The following is a 26,929-nucleotide window of genomic DNA, read 5'->3' as shown; positions in this document are numbered from 1 at the left end:
GGATCCAGAAGAGCTTGGAGATAATTGGCTCCACACCACAGGGCCACACCTGCCCAGAATGTGGGCAGCTGTGGCCAATTGTGAGAGGAACCGGAAATGGGGCTGCAGAGGAAGATTAGCGCTGGGATTTAAATGGAAGCACGGCAGCCATTGGGGGTCTCTCTTTTTGGGACCACGTGGCTTTGGTGTCTTGGTTGGGACCATGAGGCTTGGTTGAGAGTCAGGACCATGAGGCTTTGGAAGTGCTCCCTTTTGCCATGTGGAGGGTGCTGGGAGTACTGTGTGCATTTTTGTGGGGAACTTTAGTTAGTGTTACTTCAAATGAATAATAAATTCCTTTCCTTTTCACAAATCTCAGGCATTGAGAGATGTCTTTCCTCTGGCGGTGGACATAATAAACCTGGGGGGTTCCTTTAGGGTAATAGTATATTGCCTTGGCTGCCCTTTGTCCCCCCCTTCTTTGTACTGTGACACTTACACTGTGTGGTTCTGCAGTGTCCTGGGAACTTGGATTCCTTTACTTCAAGTTTCTGAGCAGAGAAAGAAAGGGAATGAAGGGTCACATTGGAGCATTCATGGGCCAGATCCACAGGTTTCTAGAACTCAGACACAGGACTACCTAGGTATAAAGTGGGGGAAATCAAATTCTTGGCTGGGCAATTGCTTCCCAGCATCAAGTTGATACAAAGGATGTGATGTACAAATCCTTGGTGGACAGCTATAGGTCTCTGCTATAGGGATGAAGGCAAAGCCGATTGTGCTATTCCCTGCTACAAGCCATTCAACAGTCACTATCATGCCTACCAGATAACAAGACAACTCCCCTGCATGAATGTTCTGAGCAGAGGAAACAGGGAGCACAAAACCCAAGGTGGGGCCCTTCAAGGTGTGCCTCCACCTTTGTTTACACATGGACTCCTCTCTGCCATCCCCTCCCTCCGCCTGTATGCCTGTTGGCCATAATTTTTGAAGTTCTCTGAGTATATTATGCTAAGTTTAATATTTTTTAAAATTTTATTTTTCAGTTACAGTTTATGTTCAATATTATTTTGTATTAGTTTCAGGTGTACAGCATAGTGGTTAGACAAGCATGTACTTTACAAACTGTTCCCCCTGATATTTCCAGTGCCCACTTGGCACCTTATATAGTTATTACACTATTATTGGTTGTATTTCATGTGCTGTACATCACATCCCTGTGGGTATTCTGTAACTACCAATTTGTACTCATTTATCCCTTCACCTTTTTCTCCCAGCACCCCAACCCTCCTCCCCTCTGGCAACCATTAATTTGTTCTCAATATCTATGAGTCTGTTTCTATTGTGTCTGTTCATTTTTATATTGGTCTTTGCATTCTGCATATAAGTGCAACTATATGGTATTTGTCTTTCTCTGTCTGACTTATTTCACTTACGATAGAGATGGACTGAGTGGCTGGTTTAGAGTAGGAAGTTAGGGGAAGCCTTTCTGCGAAGGTGACACTGAGTTTTAAGGTCTAAATGACCACATGCTGGCTATGTGGAAACCTGTGAGGAAGGCTGTTTCAGGAGGGGGGACTAGCCAGAATTTGGTGGGTTTGAGGACACAGGGAGAAGGGCAATCTGATTGAAATAAACAGAGGGGAGAGAGAGAGAGATCTGAGGGGTAGACAGTCAGCATGGTAGCAGATTGTATTTCATTCTAAGGACTATGTGGAAACTGTTGGGGAGAAATATTTAGGTTGGGGAGTGACTCAGTACTGGTCCCTGTTTTGGAAAGGGCACTCTGGCTGTTGGGTGTATGAAATAAATTGTCCTCACTTACGGTCAGTGATAGGATCTGTGACTTTAAGCAACTGATGTATGTAATGAAATTGGTTTTAGGCTAATTGATATGAACAAGAGTTAAGTTTTTGGCATCTAATTTACTTTATAATGAAACAACATTGAACAAATGACATTATTCAAGGACTTGCTGTGTGCAGACAAGAGTGGGAGCAGGAAGCCCATTCAGAGGCCACTAAGAGTATCCTGTAGATGCAGAGGCAGCACTGGGACATGGTGGCAGGTCCATGGATCTTGGTGTAGCTACCCACGACCAAATCTTGGCTTCACCAGAAGACATGTATGGTTTTGAGCAAGTCACTGATCTTCTCTTTGCTCAACTTTACCCTCTGTAACAGGGGCTAAAAGTGGCACTTAACTCACAGGTTTGTTGGGAATCTCAGTGAACTAATACATGTACAACCATGGGCACCCCGACTTTGAACTGTTATTATTAGTAGTAGTGGTAGTAGGAGTTGTAGCCAGAGACTATAGAGAAAATGATGAATCAAGATATTTCTACAGTCTGAGTTGATATGGCTTAATGATGAATTGGGTTTTGAAGATGAAGGAAAGTGGAAAAAGACTCCTATTTCTTTTAGCAAAAGGTTTGTTAGTTGTGCTGTTTAATAAAATGTGGAAGACCAATGAAGGGGCAGGCATCCTTTGTGTGTGTGCAGGTATGTGTGTTGAGTAGTCTAGTTCTCAGGCACTATACAACATCCAGGAAGAGCTATCCAGCTATATAAACATGGAGATTGGGGAGGAGTCTATGGTTGGACACATGTGTGGGAGTTGAGGCACAGTGATGGGATCCTCTTGAGAGAGTGTGCGGTAGGGGAAGAGATGGGCACCTGGGCTGCTCTCTCTGAAGGTGGGAGAGGAGCAGGATCCAGCCTGAGAAAGTGGCCAGTGAGGTGATGAGACCGGGAGGAGGTGGGATGACGGACAAGAAATGGGAGTTTTGAGGGCAGCCAGAGGGTTCTATTGTGCCAATAGGTCAAACAAGCTAAGTAGTAAATACAAAGTAGATGACTGAATTTGGCAACATGGGAGACATTTACTGAATGGACAAATGAAAATTTACTTTATCGGTTGGTACTTTTATTTAAAAATCAACTCAGTTAGAAAGTCTGGTTGCATATTCTCCTTGAGGCCCACCAAGAATTAGGGGAGGGGCCACCCCAAAGGCAACAAGGCAAACAGTTTACTCCCAGTAGCCTTCAAATGGAGCTGTGATGCACCCAGCTGGAGTGGTTGCAGGAGTTGAAGTTAAAAGAGACACACTTGTTTGATTGTTCATGAGTGGAGAAATGACTCCCGCCTCTTCTTTAAAATAAAGTATTAGAAACCACTTCTATAGTAAAGGGTGACCCAAGTGAAAAAGTGTTTCTGAAACTGGAAACAAAAATTTCTAATGACACCACAGTCTGGTAGAGCTGTTTTGAATCTAGGAGTATATTAACACAATATTTCTACGACTTCCCTGAAGCAAACCATTAAGCCTTCAGCTTGTCCTTATTATCCAGTGAAGAGGTAACAGATTAAATCAGGTAATTCTTAAACTTTCTTCTCAAAGTTTCCAATGAATCAGCATCACCCAGAGAGCTTGTTAAAATAGAGGTCCCTGGGCCCTGCCTGGAGCAGACCAGAGTAGGACCAGAGAAAATGTATTTCTAACAAGCTACAGGGTGCTGCTGCAGCTGTTGCTGGGCCGAGCAGCACCCGGGGGACTTCCTGTCCAGATCACATTCTCCCTGAGAGGAGGGATGACGGTGTCTCTCTGGCTTACACAGGTCTTAGGAGGCACTTAATAAATCTGCACAACAGGTGAGTTCCAGCCAAGATGGAGACGTAGGTAGAAATCCTTCACTTCCTCACACAAACAAAAGGAGGATAATGACCAATCTAAAATCAATAAACAACCAGAAGTGCCAGGACATCAAACTGCATGGAACTCTGACAACCAAGGAATTAAAGAAACAGCCAACCAGCACAACCAGACTGGTAAGGTGGCAGATGGAGAGAACCTGCGGGAGGCGGTGGACCCTGTGAGACAGTCTGGCTGTGGCAAGGCAGCGGACACGATGGGTGGGGCTGACTGAATGGGAAACTGACACTCAGAGCTAACTGTGGACTACAGCAGTTGCTGCGGTGGGAGAAACTCCCAGTCTCACACCAGAGTTAGTTGGAAAGGGGCTAGAGCCCAGCAGGCGAGCTGCATTGTTCCCACTCTGGCCCCTCCCTTATAGGCAGTGCCGCAGCGTGGCAAGGAGGGTTGTCCTGCCCAGGTGAATACCTAAGGCCCTTTAAAGCCCTGGTAATCAAAATGCTCACAGAACTGATAGAGCTTGGTCAAAAAATGAAAGATACCTAAAATGAAATAAAACAAAATATTTAGGGAACCAACAGTGACAGGAAGGAAACCAGGACTCAAATCAATGATTTGGAACAAAAGAAAGAAATAAACATCTAACTGAAACAGAATGAAGAAATAAGAATTCAAAAAAATGAAGAAAGACTTAGGAACCTCTAGGACAACTTGAAACATTCCAATATCTGAATCATAGGGGTGCCAGAAGGAGAACAACAGCAAGAAATTGAAAACTTATTTGAACAAATAATGAAGGAGAACTTCCCCAATCTGGTGAAGGAAATAGACTTTCAGGAAGTCCAGGAAGCCCAGAGAGTCCCAGAGAAGTTGGACTGAAAGAAGAATACACCAAGGCGCATCATCATTAAGTTACCCCAAATTAAAGATAAAGAAAGAATCTTAAAGGCAGCAAGAGAAAAGGAGGCAGTTACCTATAAAGGAGTTTCCATCAAGCTATCAGCTGATTTTTCAAAAGAAACGTTTCAGGCAAGAAAGGGCTGGAAGAAGTATTCCAAGTCATGAAAAGCAAGGACCTACATCCAAGATTGCTCTATCCAGCAAAGCTTTCATTTAAAATGGAAGGGCAGATAAAGTGCTTCCCAAATAAAGTCAAGTTAAAGGAGTTCATAATCACCAAGCCATTATTATGAGATGGTCAAATGTTAAAGGGACTTATCTAAGAAAAAGAAGATAAAAAATATGAACAATAAAATGACAACAAACTCACAACTATCAACAAATGAACCTAAAAGAAAAGAAATACAATGAAAACAAAAACTAAGCAAAGAACCAGAACAGGACCAGAACCAGAGAAATGGACATCACACAGAGGGATTTCAGTGGAGAGGAGGAAGTGATGAATAGTGGGAAAAGGTACAGGGAAGAAGCAGCATAACTAGTAGGCACAAAATAGATGGGGAGAAGTAAAAAATGGTTTAGGGAACAAAGGACTCAACTTGTATATACAACCCATGGACATGAACTAAGCGGAGGGAATGCTGGAGGATTGGGGGTGTGCAGGGCGGAGCAGGGATAAAGGGGGAAAAATTGGGAAAACTGTAATAGCAGAATCAATAAAATATACTTTAAAAAATAAATCTGCACAACAATGAGTGAATTAAATACACTGTGGGCTGAGGAGTGGGGTGAGAGCTGTGGCCAGTCAGACAGACAGGCTGCCCCCCACCACTCCCCTGCCCCCCGATTTGCTGCTGCTGCTGCCCCACACTCCTCACAGCCCCATCTGCAGGACTCCACTCACAGCTTCCTGCAGCCAAGTGTCTGTCTTTGGGCTCTCCGCTTTCTCCTAGAACCCTTCATAACTTGCAGGATTTTTTTTTCTTTTTCTTTTTTCTCTTTTGACAGTTTGACTGTCCGAATCCCTTTTAACAATTCAGTTCAGGCCTGCGTCTGTGTGGGTGGAGTTTAGGCAGAGGAACACAGTGACACAAGTGATTTCAAGCAGAACATTCCTCTGGGATCCATTATGCAGTGCCCAGTGACACTAGTGCCACTCTCCCTGCTCCCCAGGGCTAGAGGAAGCGGGTGGGGACCTGGCACATGGCTTTTGAGAGATGGAATTAGTTAAGTCTCAGTCAAGGCGCCGTGAACACTGGTGGCTGGGTCCCATCGAGCACACCAGTCTTCTGGTTGGAGGCACTGCACCCTTCCTTCGCACACAGAGCCTTCTTTCTTCCTCCAGGAAGAGTGACTCTTTCACAGTCTGCCGCAGGCAAAGGAAATGGAAAGTCCCAGGGCCTCTTGAGCCCAGCTCAGCTGCATCAGGGAACATAGCCTTCAGCTTTTCCCAAGCTCAGGGTCAGTGCTAGGCCCTTTCTTGTACTTTTGGTCTTGTGGGGCAGCCATGAGTTTTGTAGCTGGAGGCTGAGGGCAGGGCTGCCTCCAGGGGAGAAGTCCCAGGTGCTGACCCCCCAGTCTCAACAGGGTCTGAGCTGGAAAACAGCTCCGGAGGCCCTGCTGGTTGTCCCAGGCTGGAGCCCCAAGCAGAGTTATGCAGCCAGCGTTCTCTGAGAAGCTGCTGATCTCAACCCTGCTGGCTTCACATTCCTGGATGATGAGGAGGGATTCCAGTGTTTACTTTGAACAATGTTTTCCTGTGTCTGAACTGACTGGGTGTTAAATTCTTCCAGATTTCTGGCTGCATGTTGCAGCTCCAGCAGGACAGAGCTGGGTTTATGGCAGTTGGCAGGGGAGTGAATGCAAGGTCCGTCTGGGCACCGTCTGTGTCTAGAATTTCCATTCGGGGGATGGAAAGACTTCGGGTCTGGCTCTGGGGGCTCTCTGCCGGGGAGGGGCTTGTTGTGGTCCTACTCAGAACTTCCCCTGTGCGTTTATCACTTCCCAGCCTGGAGGACAACAGTCAGCTTTTCTGGAATGTGGCAGGGAGTGGAAACCCGCTGAATTTGATGGTCAGGGCTTGCAGTGTTTTCTTTGTCCCTATGCACCCAGCAGTGGAGCTCATGAGGAATTCATTTGGTAGGATGCGGAAACTTGAGTGCATCCCAGTTTCTGGGTCCTGCTGCGCCAGGAGGTTGGGGAGGATGGGAGAAGAGAGAACGGCAGACCCGAATCCTCATTTCTCCCCAGGAGGAAACTGAAGTGCAGAGAGGTCTATTGACCTGAGGGACAGGGCTGGAAAGACCTGTCCCCAACACTGCTGGTCGGATCTCTCAGAACTGTGGCGGTTGCATGGGGTGAGGGGTGGTGGTGGGGTGGTGGGGAGTGGTAACCTGTCACTGTCACTGTGATTTATTGCTGAGGAAGGTAACCAATGAGGACCCAACTACACGAGAGACATTCTTGTCTTTAAGTGTTGACACATGAGCATCTTTAAAGACACAGAGAACTCCAGGAAACCAACAGAATCACTTAGAAGATAAAGGTGCTCTTTACTTCCACTGTGCACAATATACTCTTCATTCTTGTGTTCTGGGATGATGAGCAATTCAGGGGACTTTCTCAGGGAACCCTCTGATGATTTGTCCTCCATGGAGTCTTTGGTGACACGCCAGCCTCTGGGCAGGTGCCATTCAGCCTCTTGAATTGGAATGGCCCAAATCCGATGGTGGCAAGGGGCAGGCGGTGAAACTCTCATCAGTCTACACCTGAGCTCCTACTCTTAAGCCCTTATTATGGTGTGTTTGTGTGTGAGCACATGCGTGTTATGCAGGCACAAGCAGGAAAGCAAGATCAGTGGCAATCCCCCTGACTTCAGGGACTAGGTGGGGGCTACATTCTTGTATTTGTCTCACGAAGTTGGATAAAGTAGTTCCCTAATATAATGTAGTTTTGATCTGGCTGCTTTCACAAAGCCATTTTGATACCAAGGACATTTTTACTTAGTTTTAAAAAGAAACACTGAAATATCAGCTTTCTAGACCCCTCAAGTAATATACAAAACAAGCTCCCTAGCCCTGTGTCTAAGCCCCCTTCCCACTTTGTCTGCCCTTCCTCCGATGCTGACCCCTCTGGCCCAGTCAGTGTGCCTGCTCTGTCCACATGGCCTTTTCAAGATGGACTGTTAGACGATGGCTTCATTTTTATGGCATTTGTAACCATTAATTCTTTACTTACATATGTTCTCTTCTTGTAGTATAAATTGCATTATTCTCTGGAGATGGTGGTGGGGTGAAAGGACTAACTGCTTGGTGAAGAGGCTCCCCATGCTGGCAGTGGACAAGGCTCTTTGCAGCTCAGCCTCCTGGGTGGGATGTTTCCCCTGAGTGTCCTGTCATGGCCTTGTGTCAGTCATGTCTTGCTGTGAAACAAGTTACCCCCAAACTTAGTTGCTTAAAGCAAATGCTTGTTATAGTTTCTGTGTGTCAGGAATCGGGGTATAACTTAACTGTGTGCCCCTGTCTCAGGGTCTCTGAGGGGTGGGGGATAGTCATGGTTTTGGCTGGGACTGGGGTCCCATTGGAAGGCTCAATGGCAGGAGGATCCACTTCTGAGCTCACGTGGTTATTGGCAAAACTTACTTCCTCACTACCCACGAAACTATGGGCCTTGGCTCCTTGCCAGCTATTGGTTGGAAGCTTCCCTCAGTTCCTTAAGGCATGGGTTTCTCAACAGGGTGGCTCATCACATAGCAGCTGGCTCCCCTCAGAAGGGGAGAGAGAGAGAGAGAGAGAGAGAGAGAGAGAGAGAGAGAGAGATTTAGTTCAAAATGGAACCCCAATTTTGTAACCTAATCTCGAAAGTAATGTCCTATGACTTTCATCTTATTCTGTTTGTGAGAAGTCAGTTGCTACATGCAGCTCCTACTCAAGGGGAGAGGGTTTCACAAGAATGTAAACCCCAGAAGGGGGGTTACTGGGGGCCACCTAGGAGGCTGCCCACCTCAGGTGTCATGGGCCCAGTTGCTGCTGTACCTGTGAGCCCATGGGCCATGAAAACCCTCTATTCTGATGACCAGTGGCTGTGATGGGCAGAGGGAAATGAGTTCCATGTTCCCTCCTTGGAACTTTGTTGTTGTAGCATCCTGAGGCCTTCTCAGGAGCAAACAACTGAATTCCTAAACTAGTGACACGGAAGCTCTGCCTTCCCGCCCCATCCCACTTCCACTCTGAGGGGGGCAGAGAGCCTGAGCCTGCGTGCACATCGATCACTCTCCATGGTCCTTGTCACCCTCTGAATGAAGCTCCACAACAGCTGCTCCCTTTAGGGTTCACCTTGGGGACCAGTGTTATTCAGTATTCTTGTTACCAAGATGAGTCCCCAGCCATAAACTAGATAAGGAACTCTATACTATTTCACAATTCTTTGCCTTCCACACAAAGGCAGGCAGTTTTTAAGATCTTTATGGGCCATGAAATACATCTATCTGAATTAACTGTGCCATCACAACACCTGCTGAGGCAGACTGTTTCTCATCCTGCCTACAAGGAAACCGAGGTCGGGAAAAATTAACTTGCTCAAGGTTACACAGAAAAAGGTGAGACTGGATTTCAAAACCGATTCTCCTGACTCTGAATTCTGTGCTCCACCCTGCATCCCTTCAACCCTGCTTGCACGCCTAAGTCTGCAGATCATTCCCAGTAGGAATCTGGCGAGACTTCTTGGCCCAGTTTCATTCCTTAAGTCACTTTAGACCTGACTGCAGCAACCTGAGAAGAGAAACAGAACTCATCTGGGACGAGGGGTGTCAGAGCTGCAGGCCGCACAGAAGATGTGGCTGTGACTTGGAGAGTTCCACAGGGTGTATGTGTGCATGTGTGTGTACATGTGCCTGTGTGCCCATGTCTGTGTGTGGTTTGTAGACTATTGTTCGTCCCTGGAAATATTCATATGCCCCACTCAGGGCTGTGTATGTACATGTGCCTGTGAACACATTATGTGACTATAGTGAACACAGATGCCTCAGAGCTGCTCAGGATCAAGGATGGTCTCCAGAGGTCTCCTTTTGTGGAGCAGAGGGTTTGAGTAGGATAACCAGGGCTGTCGGGACCTGAAAAGCGGGACAGGTGATGTGGCATAGCTGAGATGTGGGGATGGCAGCATGGCAGCCGTTCTGCCGCAGGGTCCCCTGAGCCTATCTCCTGACCTCTTGCTGTTCCAGTCTCTCTCCTCATCTTCAACTGTTCTTGGTGAGATGCATTTAGTTACTAATTTCTCCAGCCTGAGAACTGGACTGTGTTATTTGGCATTGTGGTGGGTATTATAGTCCTGTAACATCAATGTTGAGAACAGTCCAGCCAACAGGTCTTACCACATGCCTAGGCCCTGTGCTCAATGCTTTCTGTGAACACCTCATGAAAAATCCTCATCATGACCCACAGATACTTCCTACTATTGACTCTATTTTACAGATGGGAACACTAACACTGAAGAAGTTTAAGTATCTCATTCCTAGTCACACGGCTAAGAAGCAGTTGGCCTGTGCTGAAAAGATGCTCTAAATTTTATGCTACACTTCACTGCAAACAATTGTTTAATTTGTAGCTTTTGCTTATTAGGAACTTTGGCTAGTTCTCTTACTAGTTGCCCTCTTGAGATATTGCAATACATGCATAGTAATATCACAGAAGCACAACCATGACACCATCCCTCCTCAAACAGCAGGGAGAGAGCTGTTTTCTGTGATGAGCTGTGAAGGTGGATCATAAAGGCCAGGCCTCTGCTGGGAGGGGGCGTCAACGCACACTCCGAGAAGGACCCCTTTTCAGATCTTACAAGTATGCGATGCATCTACGTACTGTGCCAAGGAGACACATTACAGCCTTTGTTGTTCACTTGGATATCTGACTCAACAAAACTCCTTTTGTCAGAACTTCAAAATTTCCTGGCACGTTACCCATGCATATTCTCCATGTGGTTAGCAGCGATGTTCCACTGTGTGCTATTTGTTTGTATTTGTGCCTAGAATGATTCATTTGAAACTATCACTAAATATCTCTCCTCAATTTCAAAAGGCTTTTTTGGCCTCTAGAGACTTGATAATTGCTATTTTCTCTTTTAACCATAGGCAACAATTTCCTATATATTTAACTGTCCATTTTCTCCAAAACTATCTGTAACCGTTACATTATATTTTGTCAGTTTACCTTCCTCATTCTATGTTCCTCAGGAACCTGGTGGAAAGAACTTTACCAGGGACCTACAGACACTTCTAGGCAGGAGATGTGAGCATGAGAGGTGACCAGAATGACGTCATTCAGTCTGGTCTTGGGTTAGGACCATAATTAGTCCTCGAACTAGACAACATTTGGGTTAAGAGTGGACTGGAATTTAACTATCTTACTTCTGAGCCTTAAGAAACACAGTTTAGGGAAAGGGAGAGAGAGGCCCACATCAAGCAAGAAACACAATGGGGTAAATGGTCCTAAATAGATGAGGCACAGAGAGGGTTATGGGTAAGCCGAGCTGGAGGGCTTGCGGCCCTCCCAGAAGGAACATCACAGAAGCAGTTCTGGAAGTGGAGCTACAGGGACTGGAGAGCAGGGGCCATATATCTAAATTTACAATCATTCTGAGGAAAGAAAACACATGTTTGTGAAGAGCAGTCACATCCACTAATGACAAATGGAGGCTACTCCAGGTGCTACATTTTGTGGTGGTCAGATCTGGCCATGTTTGATGGGTGTGGAACACTGTTGGACCAGTGGGAATGGAAATGGAGGCTCAGAACAAAGGCAGAGTTTGAATTCAGAGCATTGAAGTGCCAGGGGCTTTTCGTATTGGACAGGGTTTCCCTTCTCCTTACAGTGAAGCCTGAAGCCTGGACTGTTGTGGCTCTAAGTCACTGCATTGTTGCTCTCCTGGGCACTTCACATACAGGGCCTCATTCAGTCATCCAATCTTCACAATAATCCTGTGAAGGAAGTGTGCCATTCCGATTTTGCAGATGGGGGAATGGAAATTGAGAGAAAGAGAGAGAGAGGAAGTGATTTGTCTACTTAAAAGCAGTAAGTGACAGGGCTAGGATTTGAACCCAGGCCATTCCCTTAGTTATATTTAGTTATCATATTTATTAGGATAATGACCCACCTTTTGCAAGTTGACCTTCATCACTAGAGGCTATTGTCAAGTCAGCTAGTCTATGGTTTCCTTTGTGTCCTGTACAAGTGTGTGCTTGCTGGATTTTTGGATTTCCGGATTTCCAATAATCCTTGGAAATCCCAGGGGAAATTGCTGTGGCAAGTGCAGTAACAATTTTTTATCTAATGATTCTGATCCATGTGTCTGAGGAAAGAACAGTGAATGTGATAATGAGATCCCTATTCCTATGAAACCTTCTTTCTAGTTGGTAAAAAGAAAACAAACAAACAAACAAACAAACAAGAAATTCATAAGAAATGCCAGGGAGGAATAGTGCTATGCAGAGAATTAAAAACAGGAGATGTGGTAGTGATGGGTGGCTACTTTAGGCAGTCACGAAAGGCCTCACTGAAGAATTCATAGTTAGGCTGAATCCTGACTTACGAGAAGGAACCATCTATGTGAAGATAAGGGAAAAGTACATCCCAGGCAGAGGGAGCTGCTAGAGAAGGACCCCAACATGGGAATGAGGTCAGTGTGCTTAAGAAGGTAAGAAAGGCCAAATGTAGCTGGTGCAGAGAGTGATGGGGGGAAGCAGCACTAGCTAGAAGGAGGAGCTAGATAGGCAGGAGCTAGATCAAGGGGAGCTTTGTAGGCCAAGGTAAGCCATTTGAATTATATCTTAAATGGAATGGGAAGCCTTTGGAGTGTTGGCAGCAGAATGGTTTAATCTGATTTATGTTTGAAAGTGATCCTGATCTTCTGTGGAGAAAGAATTGAAAGGGAAAAGAGTGGAAGGAAGGAGACCACCTCATGTGCATTTGGTAATCCAATGAGTAGGTTTTGATGTCTGAGATAAGGGTGGAAATGCAGAGAAGTTACATTATGGCAGAGGGTTGGTGGGGTGTGTGTGTGTGTGGAGAATAATGAATTGGCTATACTAAGTGAAGAAGCAAGAGAAATAAAAAGCAGCCCTTAGATTTTTGAATTAGGCAATTCCATGGGAGATGGTGTCTCTCTCTGAGATGGAAAAGACTGGAGAGGAACATATTAAAGAGTAAGATTAAGAGTTCTGTTTAAACATGAAAAGTCTGACATCCCATTAGATACTATACAAACAAAGATGTATGAATTGCAGTTGCATATACAAGTTTAGACTTTGGGGAAGGGAATAGGCTAGAATTAAAATTTAACAAGTACATGAGATGTAAAGCCACCGAACTGACCAATGCCACCCTGGGGGCATGTTAAGATATAAAAGAGAAGGGAGTCCAGAAATCATCAACAGAGAGTGTGAAGAAGGGTGGTAAGTGGTGTGGGAGGAAAATAGGTCCATGTAGTGCCCACAGAAGCCAAGTAGAAGAATGTTAGAAAAATGTGAGAGTAGTTGACTCTATTCAGGGCCATTGTATCTTGTAATGTAAGACAGGAAGGGCCTGAGGTACAATGGAGAGACAGTCTTTGATAAGAAGAGGGACACTTCCTCCACCATCATGTGTGGGTGGCGGGCAGAGGCAGTGTGCATAGAGCAGTTAGTGGGTGCGATGGTGGACAGACAAAGGGGTTCCTGACGGATTCTTGGACTTTCCTCCCAGGTGGGTGGGCAAGGACATCAGCTGAGAGAGGGAGAAGGAAGTGATGAGCTGGTTTGAAATCATTGTTTGGGGAGTGGGAATGTGAAAAGACTTGGAAAAGGGGGATATTAAGGTGGGCTAATCAGTTAACTGACTTTGAGATAGAGAAGCAAGGGAGTGCAACATTAAACAAAAGGATTCTGCAGCTAGACTGCCTGAGTGAAAATCTTTAGTGATCTCAGATGTGCTATTGAACATCCATATGGGCTTGAGTTTCCTTTCTTGTAGCATGGGGATAATGTAGCATATAATACATAAGATTTTTGTGAGGATTAAATTAGTTAATCTAGGTAAGGCATGAAGACTGTACCCCGTACATAGCACATGGCACAGAAACTTTAGCTGTTACCATTTCATGCGAGACCCGTCTGCACAGTTGTCTTTTCCTCCCACCATGTTTATTTGCTGATGTGGCACACTCAGAAGAGCCCAACCGTTGGGCTTTCTAGTACTGTGGCTTGGTCATGCAAATGTGGTAGAGGCGGGCATAATGGGGTTACAGTCTTTTGCAAGAGATTATAAGGAGAGAGTATGGAATTTAAACAGGATAAAGAAGGAAATGAGGGCATAAAGGGGAGGCTGTAGGACAAAGGTAGGATGAGTGGATTGAAATGGAGGATGTGTTAGACTGGGAGCTGTTCGAGGAAGTGAACGGGAAGGACAGAGAAGGTAACAGAATAGGATGCTCACAGCTGATTCTGTGGGCATAGTGTAGTAATAGGTAACGATAAGAAAAATGGAGTAACTGCAGGAGTGGGTGGTGGAGACTGAGAAGAAGACATGTATTAGATGCTATATTATCCCCATTATATTAATGGAAGTAAGTAGGTCAAAGAAGGCCAGACTAAGAATTAGTGTCGATCATTTATGAGATGAAGAAGAAACCACTGATGATAGAGTAAAAATGCAAAGGAAGCCAGTGTCCAGGAGATGAAGTCATCAGTGACTGAGGGACAGAGGCCGGGGACTGGAAGCAGGCAGCAGCCAGGTGGACGAGAGGATGGTGTAGGCTGATGGCATAAGCTGCAAAAAAGCAAGAAAGAAAACGGTTGGAGAATGGCTGTGGAGAGGAGGGGAAAAGTCCCCACCTCCAGGTCCACAAAGCTGGATGTTGTGAGGGGACAAACAGCACTCCCATGAGACATCTGTGGGGACTGGGCTGTCGAAAGGACAGGGATATGGGGCTTCCCTTGGTGATGATTTGACAAAGCCCTCTTGGCAGAAAGTCTTGGGGATGCATGGGGAGAGTGGTGCCTCCAAACGTCAGCTTCTTATCCTCAGCTTTTAAGATTTTTAATCTTAAAACTGTCATCAGTTTACTGCAGATTCCAAGTAAATCCCATATTCCCTCCCCCGCCCCCACAATTTTCTCAACATAATGTGGTGAATGCTATATAGAATAAGGTCATTTTTGCTTTCTTCTGAGTGCACAGGGAAGAACAGATTCTTTTCCTGGGAGGGTTAGGAAAGGATTCCCCAGAGGCTGAGTGACACTCAGAGTTTTGGAGGACATACAGCTCCTTAGAAGTGGGGAGTGGGGAGAGAATTCAAGACAAAGGCAACAGGACATGCCAAGAAGTAAGGGCACAAGAGCTTGGTGAGTGTGGCGAGTGATGGGTGCTTAGAGTCACTGGGGTGTCGGGTGTACATGTGTCTGTATATGTGGAGGGAGAGAGCTGTGGTGATAGGGGCCAAGATTGGGAAGCTTTTCTAGGACTAAATTTTGAAGGGTCTTGCTAAGGCATATGCATTTTATCTTATAGGCAATAAGGAGTAAATAAGTTTTGAACAGAAGTGAGGCATGATCAGATTTTTCTAGGTTGGTTTTCCCTGCTTCAAATGTCATGACTGATATAGTGCTTGGTACAGTATAAACATTCAGTAAGTATTTGTTGAATGAATGGATGAATAAAATTATAAATGATAATCCTTGTGGTAGCCATGTGGAGGATAAGCTGGGAGGAAGAGAATAGAGAGGAGAGGTTAGAAGACCTATTTGGGGAATGAGCCCTGAACTTTGGGTACACAAGGAAAGGAGGAAATAAGGTTCTGCTCTGAGGGGCAGGGAGGATATTGATGTCATTGACTGAAGCAGGACATGAAGGCAGAGGAGATGTCTGTTTGAAGGAGAGGGTGGCAGTCAATACTAAGCTTCATTTTGAACAAATTTAAATTTGATGAAAAGTTGACACTTAGAGGAATTTGTTTAACAGGAAGGTAGAAATAAGAATCTCTTAAAAGAGAGATGGTTGTTAGGAATATATTTTGGTTAACTTATCAAGATTCCCAATGGCACTAAAGACACAGAGTGATAAGCTTTTGGGAGGTGATTAATTTTGACCAGACTCAAAGGAAAATGGCTAATAATTTTAGGATGCCAATATAATAATTTATAATAAGACATATACCTATGTGTTATTTAATATATCAATTTTCAGAAGATTTCCTGAGCAGGAGCAAAAGGGGCCTCTCTCATCAACTCATATAGCCAGTGAACCCCCTTTTCATTCATTCACTTCTCAGAGAACAAATAATGACATTCCCAAGTCCAGGGCATGCTGTCCCTTGCACAGTGCTGGAGGAACCTTGTAGACTTTAGAAGGATCTTTTCCACACTTCCTTGCTTTCTCAGTAGAAACTATGGGACACCATTTGACAATTTCTTGATGGCTCTGAGTCCTCATTAAGAGTGCAGATGATGTTTATTGGGAGCGACACTATTGGAATAGCTTCATTATAGTTGGGGTCTGGGGTGGGGAATTGAGGCTAGTGGACCCTTCACCAAATGACTCATGCTCTCTGTGCCTTTATAAAGGGAATTGGTTTGCACTTTGTGGTTCTTTGAATCCCTCAACTCGCACACCATGTGTTGACAACTGAGTGGATTATTTTGCATCTTCTTGTTTGGAGAGTGTTGTTGGCGGCCTTTACTTGGCTCTGACAGCTTGAGTTGTGAACACCACAACTTGAAAGTTTAGAGAGTATTTTTTATTGATTCCATTGCTATTTCCTTGCTAGTACAAGCAATTTTAACAAAGCATCAGGTTGTATAGAATACTTTTGGGGCAATTTCCCTGTACATAGCTGGTCTTGGCCACAGAGAGCTGATTCTTTTTAACGTCTGCCCTAATCCTCTTATGACCACGGTGGCAGTTAGGGGCTTTGGCTCCAGCTCTCTGCCTGATGTTGGCCTCACACTGGTCATGAACCCATTAGTTCACAGACTCCATTTTAGTTTCTGGCCCATCACTATGGGCTGTCCTCTGATAAATGGTAGACTCTGAAGCTAGTGGGAACCCTAGAGGCCATTGCAGCAAATATCCTAGCTACTCTTTGTCCATGAAGATAGAGGAACTTGATGGACTGCTCATCTTTCAGGTGTAATGGATTTGGCAGTACTGAATTTGGGGGGAGACTAACAACCATCAGTAGCCAACCCTTCCTGAGCACCTTGCTATACAGAGGTTTATAAAAAGTGGAAGCATGCCAGTGAGTTTTCATTTTAAAAGACAGCTTATTATTTGCAGTAGCTCAAATTGGGAACACTTTAAAATACTCAATTGGAGACATAATTAGTACTGGTTCTTCGACTTGATGGATTGTTAAGCAGCCTCTATAATAATTATGAAAGTCTTTAAGAACATGAGAAAGTACAGTATAATGTTAGAGTAAAAATGATGAATTCAAATGATCTGCATATTTTGTGACCATAACCATGTAAGAACTGGGTGAGAGCACATGGGTGATGGTTGTGCAGTGGTTAACATATTATGCATTTAAAAGATAGTATTGTCCAGACTTTGTATAACACTGATATACAATTTCAGTTAAGAGAACACATATAAATAGGTATAGCAGAACACAACTGGTCATCACTGATGTGACACATGCTCTAATTGCTCCTCTAGGAAAGGAGATAATTTGTTCTAGTTCTTCATCATCCCTTAGCAGTTGTGGCACTGGTCACACATGGGGAAGATGTGCAACTCAGCTCATTGGAGAGAGTTGTCCATGCACAGCCTTATGTGGCCTCCTTCACTCCATCTTCTGTTTAACAGTGCTGAGGGCTGTCTACAGCACTTTCCTTCCTTTGCTTCATCCCCAAGTGTTACATTTTACTTTTGTTTAACTTCCATTTTGTAAGTTATTTTAGGTGTAAAATTATTGCTTAGTCTGAATAAAGAGAGTCAGGATAAAGTACAGTTAAACTCTTAATTTTCAAGGGGCAATTTATTTGGATTTTGGTTCAGCTCAAGAAAACTCATCTCTGACCTTCAGGAGTTTTAACTATAATCTGAGTTTATCTGTTGCCCCAGAGTTGGGTGCAATGTGTGATGCATAAATTTTTTCATGTTTGGCCATGGGTTGGAATAAGTGTATGACACTGAACACATGCTCTCGATAGGCTGATGGAATGATTGAATCCTATAGAAGGCAACTACTTTAGTTCTTTGCTTCTTGGAAAAGTCTCAAAGGTACATCACCTTCTTCAAAACAAACACCAGCCTGGGTTGCTAGTGCGTTGAGCATTTTAAAAGGGGATGGCCTGGCCCATAGATGGAAGTAGGTCCTGGGAAATGCCTGTCTGTTTCCCCCATGCCTTCTCTCGGCTCACAATGCTCCATTGTTCCAGAGGACTGGGACTTCCTCTCCCTGATTGATTAGACAGAGTGAGGCCGCACACTTTCATGACCCCACTGCTCAGGAGCCAGCTGTCGGGCAGAGAGAGGAGCTCAGAACACAGATTGCCTACAGCCTTTCATGTTCAGTTTCCTGAATATGAGATCATGGGGCTATTTCTTGCTCCCTGTTTCTTCTTATCATTTCTAGTTGTCTGTCTATTAGTGCAAAATGTATACCCCAAACTGTCTATAGAAGGAAACGTTGAAAAGCTCTGCTCTGATTATGTCTATTTGGATTGTTTGGAAAATTATGTACTAAAATTTGGAACTTGACCTATAGATAATATGGCCATATATGCTTTGTGCCTAATGGGTCTTCATGTTACATCTTAAAATGGGAATTTTCATACTTATGATTTAAAATTCCCTGACAAGAATACAATTAAATTCATAGTTGCACAGGTATACAATGCCCAGTGCTTTTTCTTGCAGTGAATTTGTAAGGCATTTATTCAGCCAACTCAACATTTTCATTCCTATGCAGAAAACATGCCATTTGGAAACAGCTTGTATGATCTGCACATTGGGAGAAAAAGGTGGGACCTGAGCACAGAAGGACTTTACTTGGGATTTGAAAACATTGAACTTGGCATTTAAACTACACTCATCACCCATCATTCTCCTTGTCCTTTAAGATTCAGCACAATCATCTTCCCCTCTTGAACCTACTTCTTGACAGCTCTCCCCAATCAGGCTGAGTTGGAAAGCTTATGGCCTGTCTCTTTATGGGGCTGTGAGCTCCTTGAACCAGAGCTCTGCATCCTGCTGCTGTGTGTCCCCAGCACCTGCTGCCATGCCTGGTACACAGGCACATTCAACACCTGTCTGCACAGTGGCTGATATGACTGGGTTTGGCCTATGTACAAGGACCTCTCTCCTTTTTTTTTCTGATGACAAAGATGACAGGGATCATTCTTGTTTGAATTGTCGTTGGCAGGGGAAACAAACCTGTCTTGTGAACCCTTGACACTGACAAAGGTAGACTCCAAAGCAAGAGGTGAGTGTGGAGCACTCATGACATGTTTTGGATGGGCACAGGACCCACCCACACTGTATAGATTTATTGAATGTGTGCATGAATGGATGAATGTGTTGATGCTGCATGGCCATAGATACTTGAACTCTGTTTCCACTGTGGTGTCTCTAAAGGCACAAACATAATTCTTAGAGAAAATACATAGAAAACAGAAGCATTATCAAGAAGCAGGGTATCCTCCTTTCGCCCACACTAAGTGGTGAATGGATGATGCCAGATCTCTGTAAGACGATGGGCACTTCTGATTAGACTCCCACTTCCTTACCCCGGATATGGTTAGAGATAATTGCTTCTCCCAGAAAGAGGCATAGTCTACCTCAGAACATGCTGACAATGACTAAAGCTGCCTCCATATGCAACTTGACTTCTTACGAGTGTGGTAATGGGCTTGTTTCTCCTTGCCTTGGAGTGTGCCTGTGTCTGGGGAGGGGCAGCGAGGAGGAAGGGGAGGTGGCAGAATAAGGAGGGGCCAGAGAACTCTTCTTTCCTGAAAGCCAACTTACCCCTCTCCACCCCCATTTCCCTCTGTCTTAACAATTCTAGGAGCCCTAGTGCACACCAGCATGAGTGTTGCTAAAGGAACATCAAACTATTTTCTGTGTGTGCCCTCCTAGAGCCTGTCAGGTAGACGTGGGACTATGGTAAGAGTTTCCATAGCTTCAGTGGGGGTAGGGAAAGGGTAAAAAGGTGGAGAAAATGATAAGGGCTCAGGGGAAGTCTCTGGGTGTACACTGTGTTTTCCCATGTCTGAAAGGTAGGGATGGGAGTTAGAACACACACCAGGACCTCTCTGGATGGAGATAACCACATGAAACACACACCGCCACACTGCACTGGCTTGATCCATGTCCAGAAATGTTTCTCTGCATCTTAGAGAAAACTTTCCAAGACACTTCTGGCCTAAGTGGCAGCTTCCTCTTCAGCCAAAAATAAATGAGGAGCAGCCATAGGGCAGACAGGGAAACAGGGCAGGGGAGGAAATGAGAGGTTGAGGAGGATAACATGTAGAGGTGAAACGGAACCTGCATCAGCTTCCTGTTTCAGAAAACATGGTTCTCCTTCTGGGGCAAGACAAGACTCTTACGTATGTCTGAGCGAAAGGAATAAGAGAGGAGACACAGCAAAACAAGACAGCTACAGATTGGACCAGAGAAGAGAGGAAAGAGGCTGAACAGAGGTAAATGAGTCTAGTTTTCAGTGGACCACTAGGTCTGTGTGTTGGCTCCATCTTCCAGATATGGACACTTTTGTGGCACCAGCCTTCTGAGTCTGATTTCAGAGGAAGTAAGCCATTGAAGACCCAGCCGTACCCTTAGCAAGTTCATCCTTCCATCCTCGTATGCCGTAACATTCTCTGATGCTCACAGTTCCAAAATAAGGGCTGGAGACAGATTTCAGAATCCACACAAATGTTTTCCTGGTTACCTGTTCCAAGAGATGCCCTATCCAATGAGTGAATGAACAAGTGACTGAATGAACAATTTAATGGTCAAATGAGATTAGGGATGCTGCATTTTAATCTTCTGCAAAGGAGAGTAGGGGACGCTGAAAACCAATTTCCCTTTTGAAGAGTTACAGATCAGGTTAACATAGTACAGGCCCTGAGAAGTCTGCACTAAAGGAATTTGTTTAACATGTCAGTTTTTAAACTTACCTCACTGAAAACAGGCCTGCTAAACTTAGAGTCCACAACACTGTAGACTATGTAAATAGTGCCCCTGGATTAAACAATTTATGTGGCCATAAAAGGTGATCCTTGCCATGGACCGTTTTCTCCTCTAAGTAGCACCTGTTAACATTTTGAGAGATTCTTGCATTTTATGGACACAGCTTGGGAAACACTGGATTAGGATAATGTCTTGCCTATCATGATACTGCAAATGGCACTACTTTCACAGCATCACCGGGGCTAAAGTCTGAGTGGGGTTGACTTGTGCCAGTGTGTTCATCCATCAGTCCTGTTGGAAACCACAAAATCCTTCTGCAAGATGGTTTCCTGAGATAAGGATGCAGCTTGTGGTTACAGATGGAGGATGAGATTAGCTCTGCAGTAGAATATCATTGTAGCCTCAGTTTTCTTTGTTCAGTACTTTAAGGCACTAGTTTTTTTATCTAAGTCAATTTTGGAACAAGCAGCTTGTGGTGGAAATGCTCCCTGGTCCTTCTAAATGTGAGTATGTGTAATAAAGAATGCTTGAATGAAAACATGTGTCTTAAAACAGCCAAAGGACTGAAATGATTTCCTGGACCTGTTTCCCTTCTTTTAAGTAGCTCATATCCCATACATCTTCAGTGGTTTTTGGTCTAGATTCTAAAACAGCAATTCACAAAAGTTTTGTTGCACATTAGAATCAGGCTTTTAATTCTGATGCCTGTGTTGAATCCCATTCCAATTAAATCACAATGTTGTGGGTAGGAGTCAGGCATTTGAATTTTTGAAAGATCCCCAGTAATTCCACTGTGCTGCTGAATTGAGAGATCACTGGTTTAGAAGCACTTTTATCTCCAGTCATTTAATTATAATGGCCATGCCTCTGTGAGAGATGCAGAACAGGAATTCATCCTCATCCCTGTCTTGTTCGATAACAGAAGCCCTAAGGATCATGATCAAGGTCATACACTCATGACAGGTTCTAGGCAGGTGTCACTTCTTTGAATTTATTTAGGTCAAACCCAGCCTAGATTCTGGAAATGGTGGGATAAGAGATTGGGTGCAGGGGGAAGCTGGGGTTGAAAACCCAGTGGAGTGAACGTGGGCTTTATGCCTGCAGAAGAAACATGAATACCACGTCAATGCAACGCCTCCTGCCCATCCGTCAATGCCGTTTCTGTCTGTAGACTGCTGGTTTGCATTTCACTTAGAGACAAAGTGGAACCTTTGTGCCAAGCTGAAGGAAATTATAAAAGCCCACAGCTTGTCTTCAGACTTAATGTCAACTATTTGTCTCCTTTTATTTTCAAACAAACAAGTCCCCATGTGAGTGTCAAGGCTTTGCAGACTTTTGCTCTCCTGGTTTTCTAGTTTCCTTGTTCCTGCATTGGCAGGTGTGAGAAAAACCAGCCACTTTCTAGAATCATCCTATCAGCCACAGAGGGCTGTTGTGGGGTCCAGTGACATAAGGTGAGAGGTTCTGAGCAACATGGTAGCTTACACAGTTGCAGGCTTATGCTGAAATAATTTACTACTAACTAGACTTCTTTCGAGCTTCAGAGTTCATTAACTAGAAGTTTAGAAGCAAGGATAAAAAGAATTACCCACAATTCCCAAAATACCACCAACTCAAAACATTTTCTTTCACCATCTGGTATGACTGAGTAACCCTATTGTCCATATGGGTGAAGTATGAACAAATTCCTAACAGCTCTACAATATGGAAGATAAATCAAGTATTCCCTCTCATTGTAGCTAGACAGGTGTGGGCTGGGTAACACTGGGGATGACATGCTCCAGGTGACTGGGAACTTGGATGGGTGACCTGAAATTTTGAGGTTCCATGGTAGATCTTAGAAGAAGTAAGATGCTTCTATTTCCAATTTATTATTTCTAAAATTCTCTTAAGGCTAGAGGATTATTTGAGCATTATTTCTTGCCTAGACTCAGAAAAATGATACTGTGAATTCTCCTAAAAATGTATTCTTATGAAAGATTGCCCCTGAGACAATTGTAGGGATCCTGTAAGGCCTGGGTCAGAGTAGGTTTAACAAAAACTCACTTTTTAAAAGAGTATGAATTAATCTCTAAGATGCTAGCTTTTGTTAGGTGTGTTATAATAAAATGCTGACACTTGTGAATAATTTACTTTATAAATACAGTGGAATTTAAGGTTGTCCCTGTCCATAACACACTCACTTGTATTCCTCAAAGGTTCCTTGAGTAGAAGACAAAAGGGGTGGAAAATTGGGGAATTGTTAATGTCAGGGGAGTGTTTCACTCATGAGCAAGTCCACTGAGGGGAAGGTTGAGAATTGAGAATCATTTTTCAGTCTAAACTATGGCTACTCAGAGTGTGGTCCTCAGACCCATTGGGACTCATTACCTGGGACTTAGATAGAAATGCAAATTATCCACCCCACCCCCCCAACTCCTGCCCCACCCAAAGCAGACCTACTGAGTCAGACTTATTGGACAGGGGCCTAGCCCTCTGGATTTCAACACATTTCCCAGTAGTTCTAGTGCTCCCTGGTGTGAGAAGCATTTTCCTATGGATGCTTCTCAAAGTGTGGTCTCCTGGCCAGCATCATCAGCATCGCTTGGGAACTTGCTAAAAATCATCTGAGACTCTTTCACTGGGTGTTGGTAGGTGATAACAGAAATGCTCTGTGGCACTTCAACATTCAAAGGCTACAGAAATGGCAAAACTGAGCATATAAGATATATAATTCTTTCATAAAAATTCTCAGATGTGCCCGTTATGGAAAGAAACTGAAAAGATCTCCTGTATCTGTTTGCTGTCACTAGGGAATTAATAATAAAATCTTACAAGTCTTCCGTGTTTCCTCCCTCTTCTGGATCTACATATCTGCTGCTGAGTCAGTGGCTCTGGTGGGGGAGGCAGGGGTCTGTGCTGTAACAAGCCCCACAGGTGGACGTGCCCTCATGCTCGAGAGCCGCGAGAGTAACAGTTCCACTCAATTGCCTATGTGCTCAGCCATGCAGAGCTGAAGACATACCTGTGTCCGCCTGGGGGGCCCCTGATGTGGTGTTGGGTAGTGGTGGTCTCTGCCTGCACAGGGCTGAGAAGTGCAGCCTGGAGGGCAGGAGCTTGGCCCACTCGCAGTAACATGACCATGCTTGGACTCTGGGTGAGAAGACAGCATGGTTTGGAAGTGGAGACCTTTCTTTCTTCACTTTTTCCATGCTCCAGCCTCCACACAGCCCCCAGCCAGGCCTGCCCAGCACCAAGCCCTGAACTTCAGCTCAGAGCTCGCAGATCAGGGGCCTGGAGGCTGACGGGATCTCCTGTGCTTGCTGGCAGAGCCGGCTCCTGCTCTCTGGAAGGCGGGTCTTCCTCTCTGAGGTGGGCTCATAGTGCCTCAGGAAGAGACTCTTTCACTTGGGATCCCAGGATAGCTGCTAAATGCTTTCTCCTCTGGTCACTTTGGGATGGCCATAGCTAATGAGTATATTTTCCCAAAGGTATTTGGACCCCTGATGTGAAGAACTCTCTAAAAATGAACAAGAGGACTAATGCAAGAAAGGTGAAGCCAGATGAAGGTAGGGCTTAGGGCTTTAACAAGGGGCTTCTGCTGTGGGGCTGGCTGAAGTCAGAGGATTTGGGGTGGAAAGATGAAAGTGTGGCACAGGGGGTGGTCCCTCGTGTTGCACTGGCTGAGGGAATAATGCACATCAGGGAGATGAGAGAGGGCACTGCTCATTTTGTCCCAGACAATTTTAGGTCCTCCTTTTCTAGATGTGAGAAAGGGCCCTGACCTTCAAAGCATGTAGGTTCTGCATCTGCTGAGGAGACAGAGATGAAGGGTCAAGTCTGTGCCTGGAAGCTCTGATGTGTGCTTTCTAGTGAGAGGTGCTGTTGCACATCTTGCCTTCCTGGGTCCAACTATACTCTTGCAGGGGGATGAGACCTTCCACAGGCCACTGTTTCATGCCAGATCTGTCCCCAGTTGAGCTCCAACTCCTGAGCACATGAAGCAGCCTGGGAATAACTGTTTAATCTGCATTTTCCCTGGATTATCATCACTTGCAGTGCTTGCTACTGCTTCAGGTTGGAATTGGCAGGATGAACCTTTAAATTCCACTGCTGCTTCTCAAACTCCTATAGAAATGACCAAAGGAATATAAAATCAAGGGAAGTAGGCACTACTTGAGAAAACAGGGGAGTGTAAAAGCTGCAGGAGAGAAGTTTTGAGGCGTTTTCTGTTAGACAGAATGAAGTAGCAAAGGGAAGAAGGAAGGCCTGCTGTGCTCATGATTTAGTATCTGCATAGACACAGGCTGTTTGGTAAACTAATGGGTAGAATTTCTAGTCAAGCCCCCCAACCCCAAAACACTCAAAACTTCTGGCCATTTGCTAGTTGTGCAAACTAGCCAGCCTCGGTCTCATCTTTTGTCAACCAGGGATACTATTCATTCTGAGGTATAACAGGGACTAAATAAAAGAGTGCAGGCAAGGAGACCTAGCCAAAATGTCCATAGTTACCATTTACTGATTACTATGCCAAGTACTGTCCCAAAAGCTTTACATAAATTATTTCCTTTAATCCACAAGGAAGCCTTATTAAGTTGATCTTGTTTTAATTACCATTCTATACATGAGGCAACTAAGGTTTAGAAGGGTTAAGATACTTGCTCCAGGTTCACAGTTGTTAAAGTGGGTAGAGAAAGAATTTGAACCCTAGCAGTCTAAGTGCAAAGCCTATGTGTTCAAACCCTGAGCTACACTGGTCCAAGCCCTTAAAATATATTTATTTAATCTTTATAATAGCCATATGGTAACCATTTTCATTGGTGAAAAAAAGAACTTCAGAGCTAAACAATTTGACATTATATAAAGATCTGAAACCAAGCCTGCTTGATTCTGAGTTCCCTACTCTTTACTGTTATGCTGTTCTTTAATTGACATGCTGTGTGGAATGTCATTCTGTTCCTCAGTTTTGGATATCATTCTATTCCCATTGAATACAGGTGTGGGATGACTATTATGCATGATTGGGAAAAAGTCAAAATGTAGTTCCAACACCCTACACTTCTTTGAACAATTGAATCATTGTGTGTGAGCCTCTAAATTGCCTAATTTCTCTTTGCTGGTAGAACTCACGGAAAACATTGGGCTTCCCTCAGAACTGCTCGAAGAACATGATCCTTGGCCAGCCTATGTCACATATACCTCCCCGATGGTGAAAAGACTCATTGAGAACAGCAAAGCTAGAGAACTGGAATGCATGCAAGCTTTTGAGGAAAGCCAGCGAGCTCTGAGGCTGAATAAGCCATCCAGTATCATCCAGCTGAAAAGGAAAAAATCATCCAAGACATCTGGCAAAATGGCGTACAGTGACACAAAGTCAGAGACTATGTTATCGTTATGGGGCACTTTCTCCACGACAGCCACAGGTCCTACCATTGTCCCAGAACCCATGCACTTCCATATGGATGCCAGAGAAAGTCCCACCGAAAACTATAACAAGATCATCTTCTCCCGAAAACCTATGATGAGGATGCTTCCATACAGCTCCCTTCTGGTCAGCAAGGAAAAACATTCAAATGTTTAGCAAGGAGTCCCTGAAGCCATCCCCCAAGACTGTGCAGCAGTTAAGATTCATTTGCCACAAAGCTCACTATATCCTTTACATCTGCCCCACTTGTGCAGAGGTTGGCTGAGATAAGCTAGATCAGAATGTACATGGTGGGTGGGTGGGTACACCCCCTCCAGTATCACAGTAGGATGGAGCTGGGATGCCTCAAGCCCTAGTTCTCACTACAGATGCTCAGGACCTAACTGTGGGTGAATGAGTCTGGATCCAGACAGGAGACAGGAGTCACACCAGTTATATTATCAGAGATAATTTAATGTAAAGAATCATTAACTAGGGAACTGAAAAGGTAGGAAGTGAACACAAAATTAGCAATGGAAGTAATGACTGCGGGAAGCAGTTATCCCCTCCAAGGCTGGGGGTAGCGGTGGTGAGGAGCAAAGGGACTTCCTAAAAGTGAAACACGTGGAGAAGGGGCAAGTGGGCTGAGCCTCAGGGCTCTGGGTGGGGGTGCTTCTCTCTGGAGCTGGTGTCTCCAGCTCCGAGGATAGTCCCTGTGGGGGTGTTATCCCTGCCTCTGAGGAGGGGCTGCTATTCAGGGTGTGGTTGATTCTGTGAATGTTGGGAAAGCCTAAAACTGAACTCAGATTCTTCTGGGAGGAATTGACACTGCCTGAGTGAACAAGAAGTGTTG

General features: G+C 44.7%; 1 protein-coding gene across 1 annotated transcript; it reads left to right on the top strand.

Annotated features, from left to right (window-relative positions):
* Positions 1 to 24,198: 24,198 nt before the first annotated feature.
* CDRT4 (CMT1A duplicated region transcript 4) lies at positions 24,199 to 26,253 on the top strand. Its single transcript, XM_045824032.1, has 2 exons — positions 24,199 to 24,241; positions 25,796 to 26,253. Exons 1-2 carry the CDS (start codon positions 24,199 to 24,201, stop codon positions 26,251 to 26,253), a joined length of 501 nt encoding a protein of 166 aa, XP_045679988.1.
* Positions 26,254 to 26,929: the final 676 nt, after the last annotated feature.

The sequence above is a fragment of the Phyllostomus hastatus genome, unplaced genomic scaffold, assembly GCF_019186645.2.
Source record: "Phyllostomus hastatus isolate PE091 unplaced genomic scaffold, TTU_PhHast_1.1 phas_scaffold_55, whole genome shotgun sequence".
Taxonomy (NCBI): Eukaryota; Metazoa; Chordata; class Mammalia; order Chiroptera; family Phyllostomidae; genus Phyllostomus; species Phyllostomus hastatus.
Note: the sequence above shows the minus strand (reverse complement) of the source record. Positions and strands in the feature narration are given on the sequence as shown.

Excerpts from the sequence above, each read along its gene's own strand:
- CDRT4 (XM_045824032.1), top strand. The coding sequence starts at position 24,199 with ATGAACAAGAGGACTAATGCAAGAAAGGTGAAGCCAGATGAAG. Across the intron at positions 24,242-25,795 it reads AAAGGTGAAGCCAGATGAAG|AACTCACGGAAAACATTGGG; the intron begins GTAGGGCTTAGG and ends CTTTGCTGGTAG.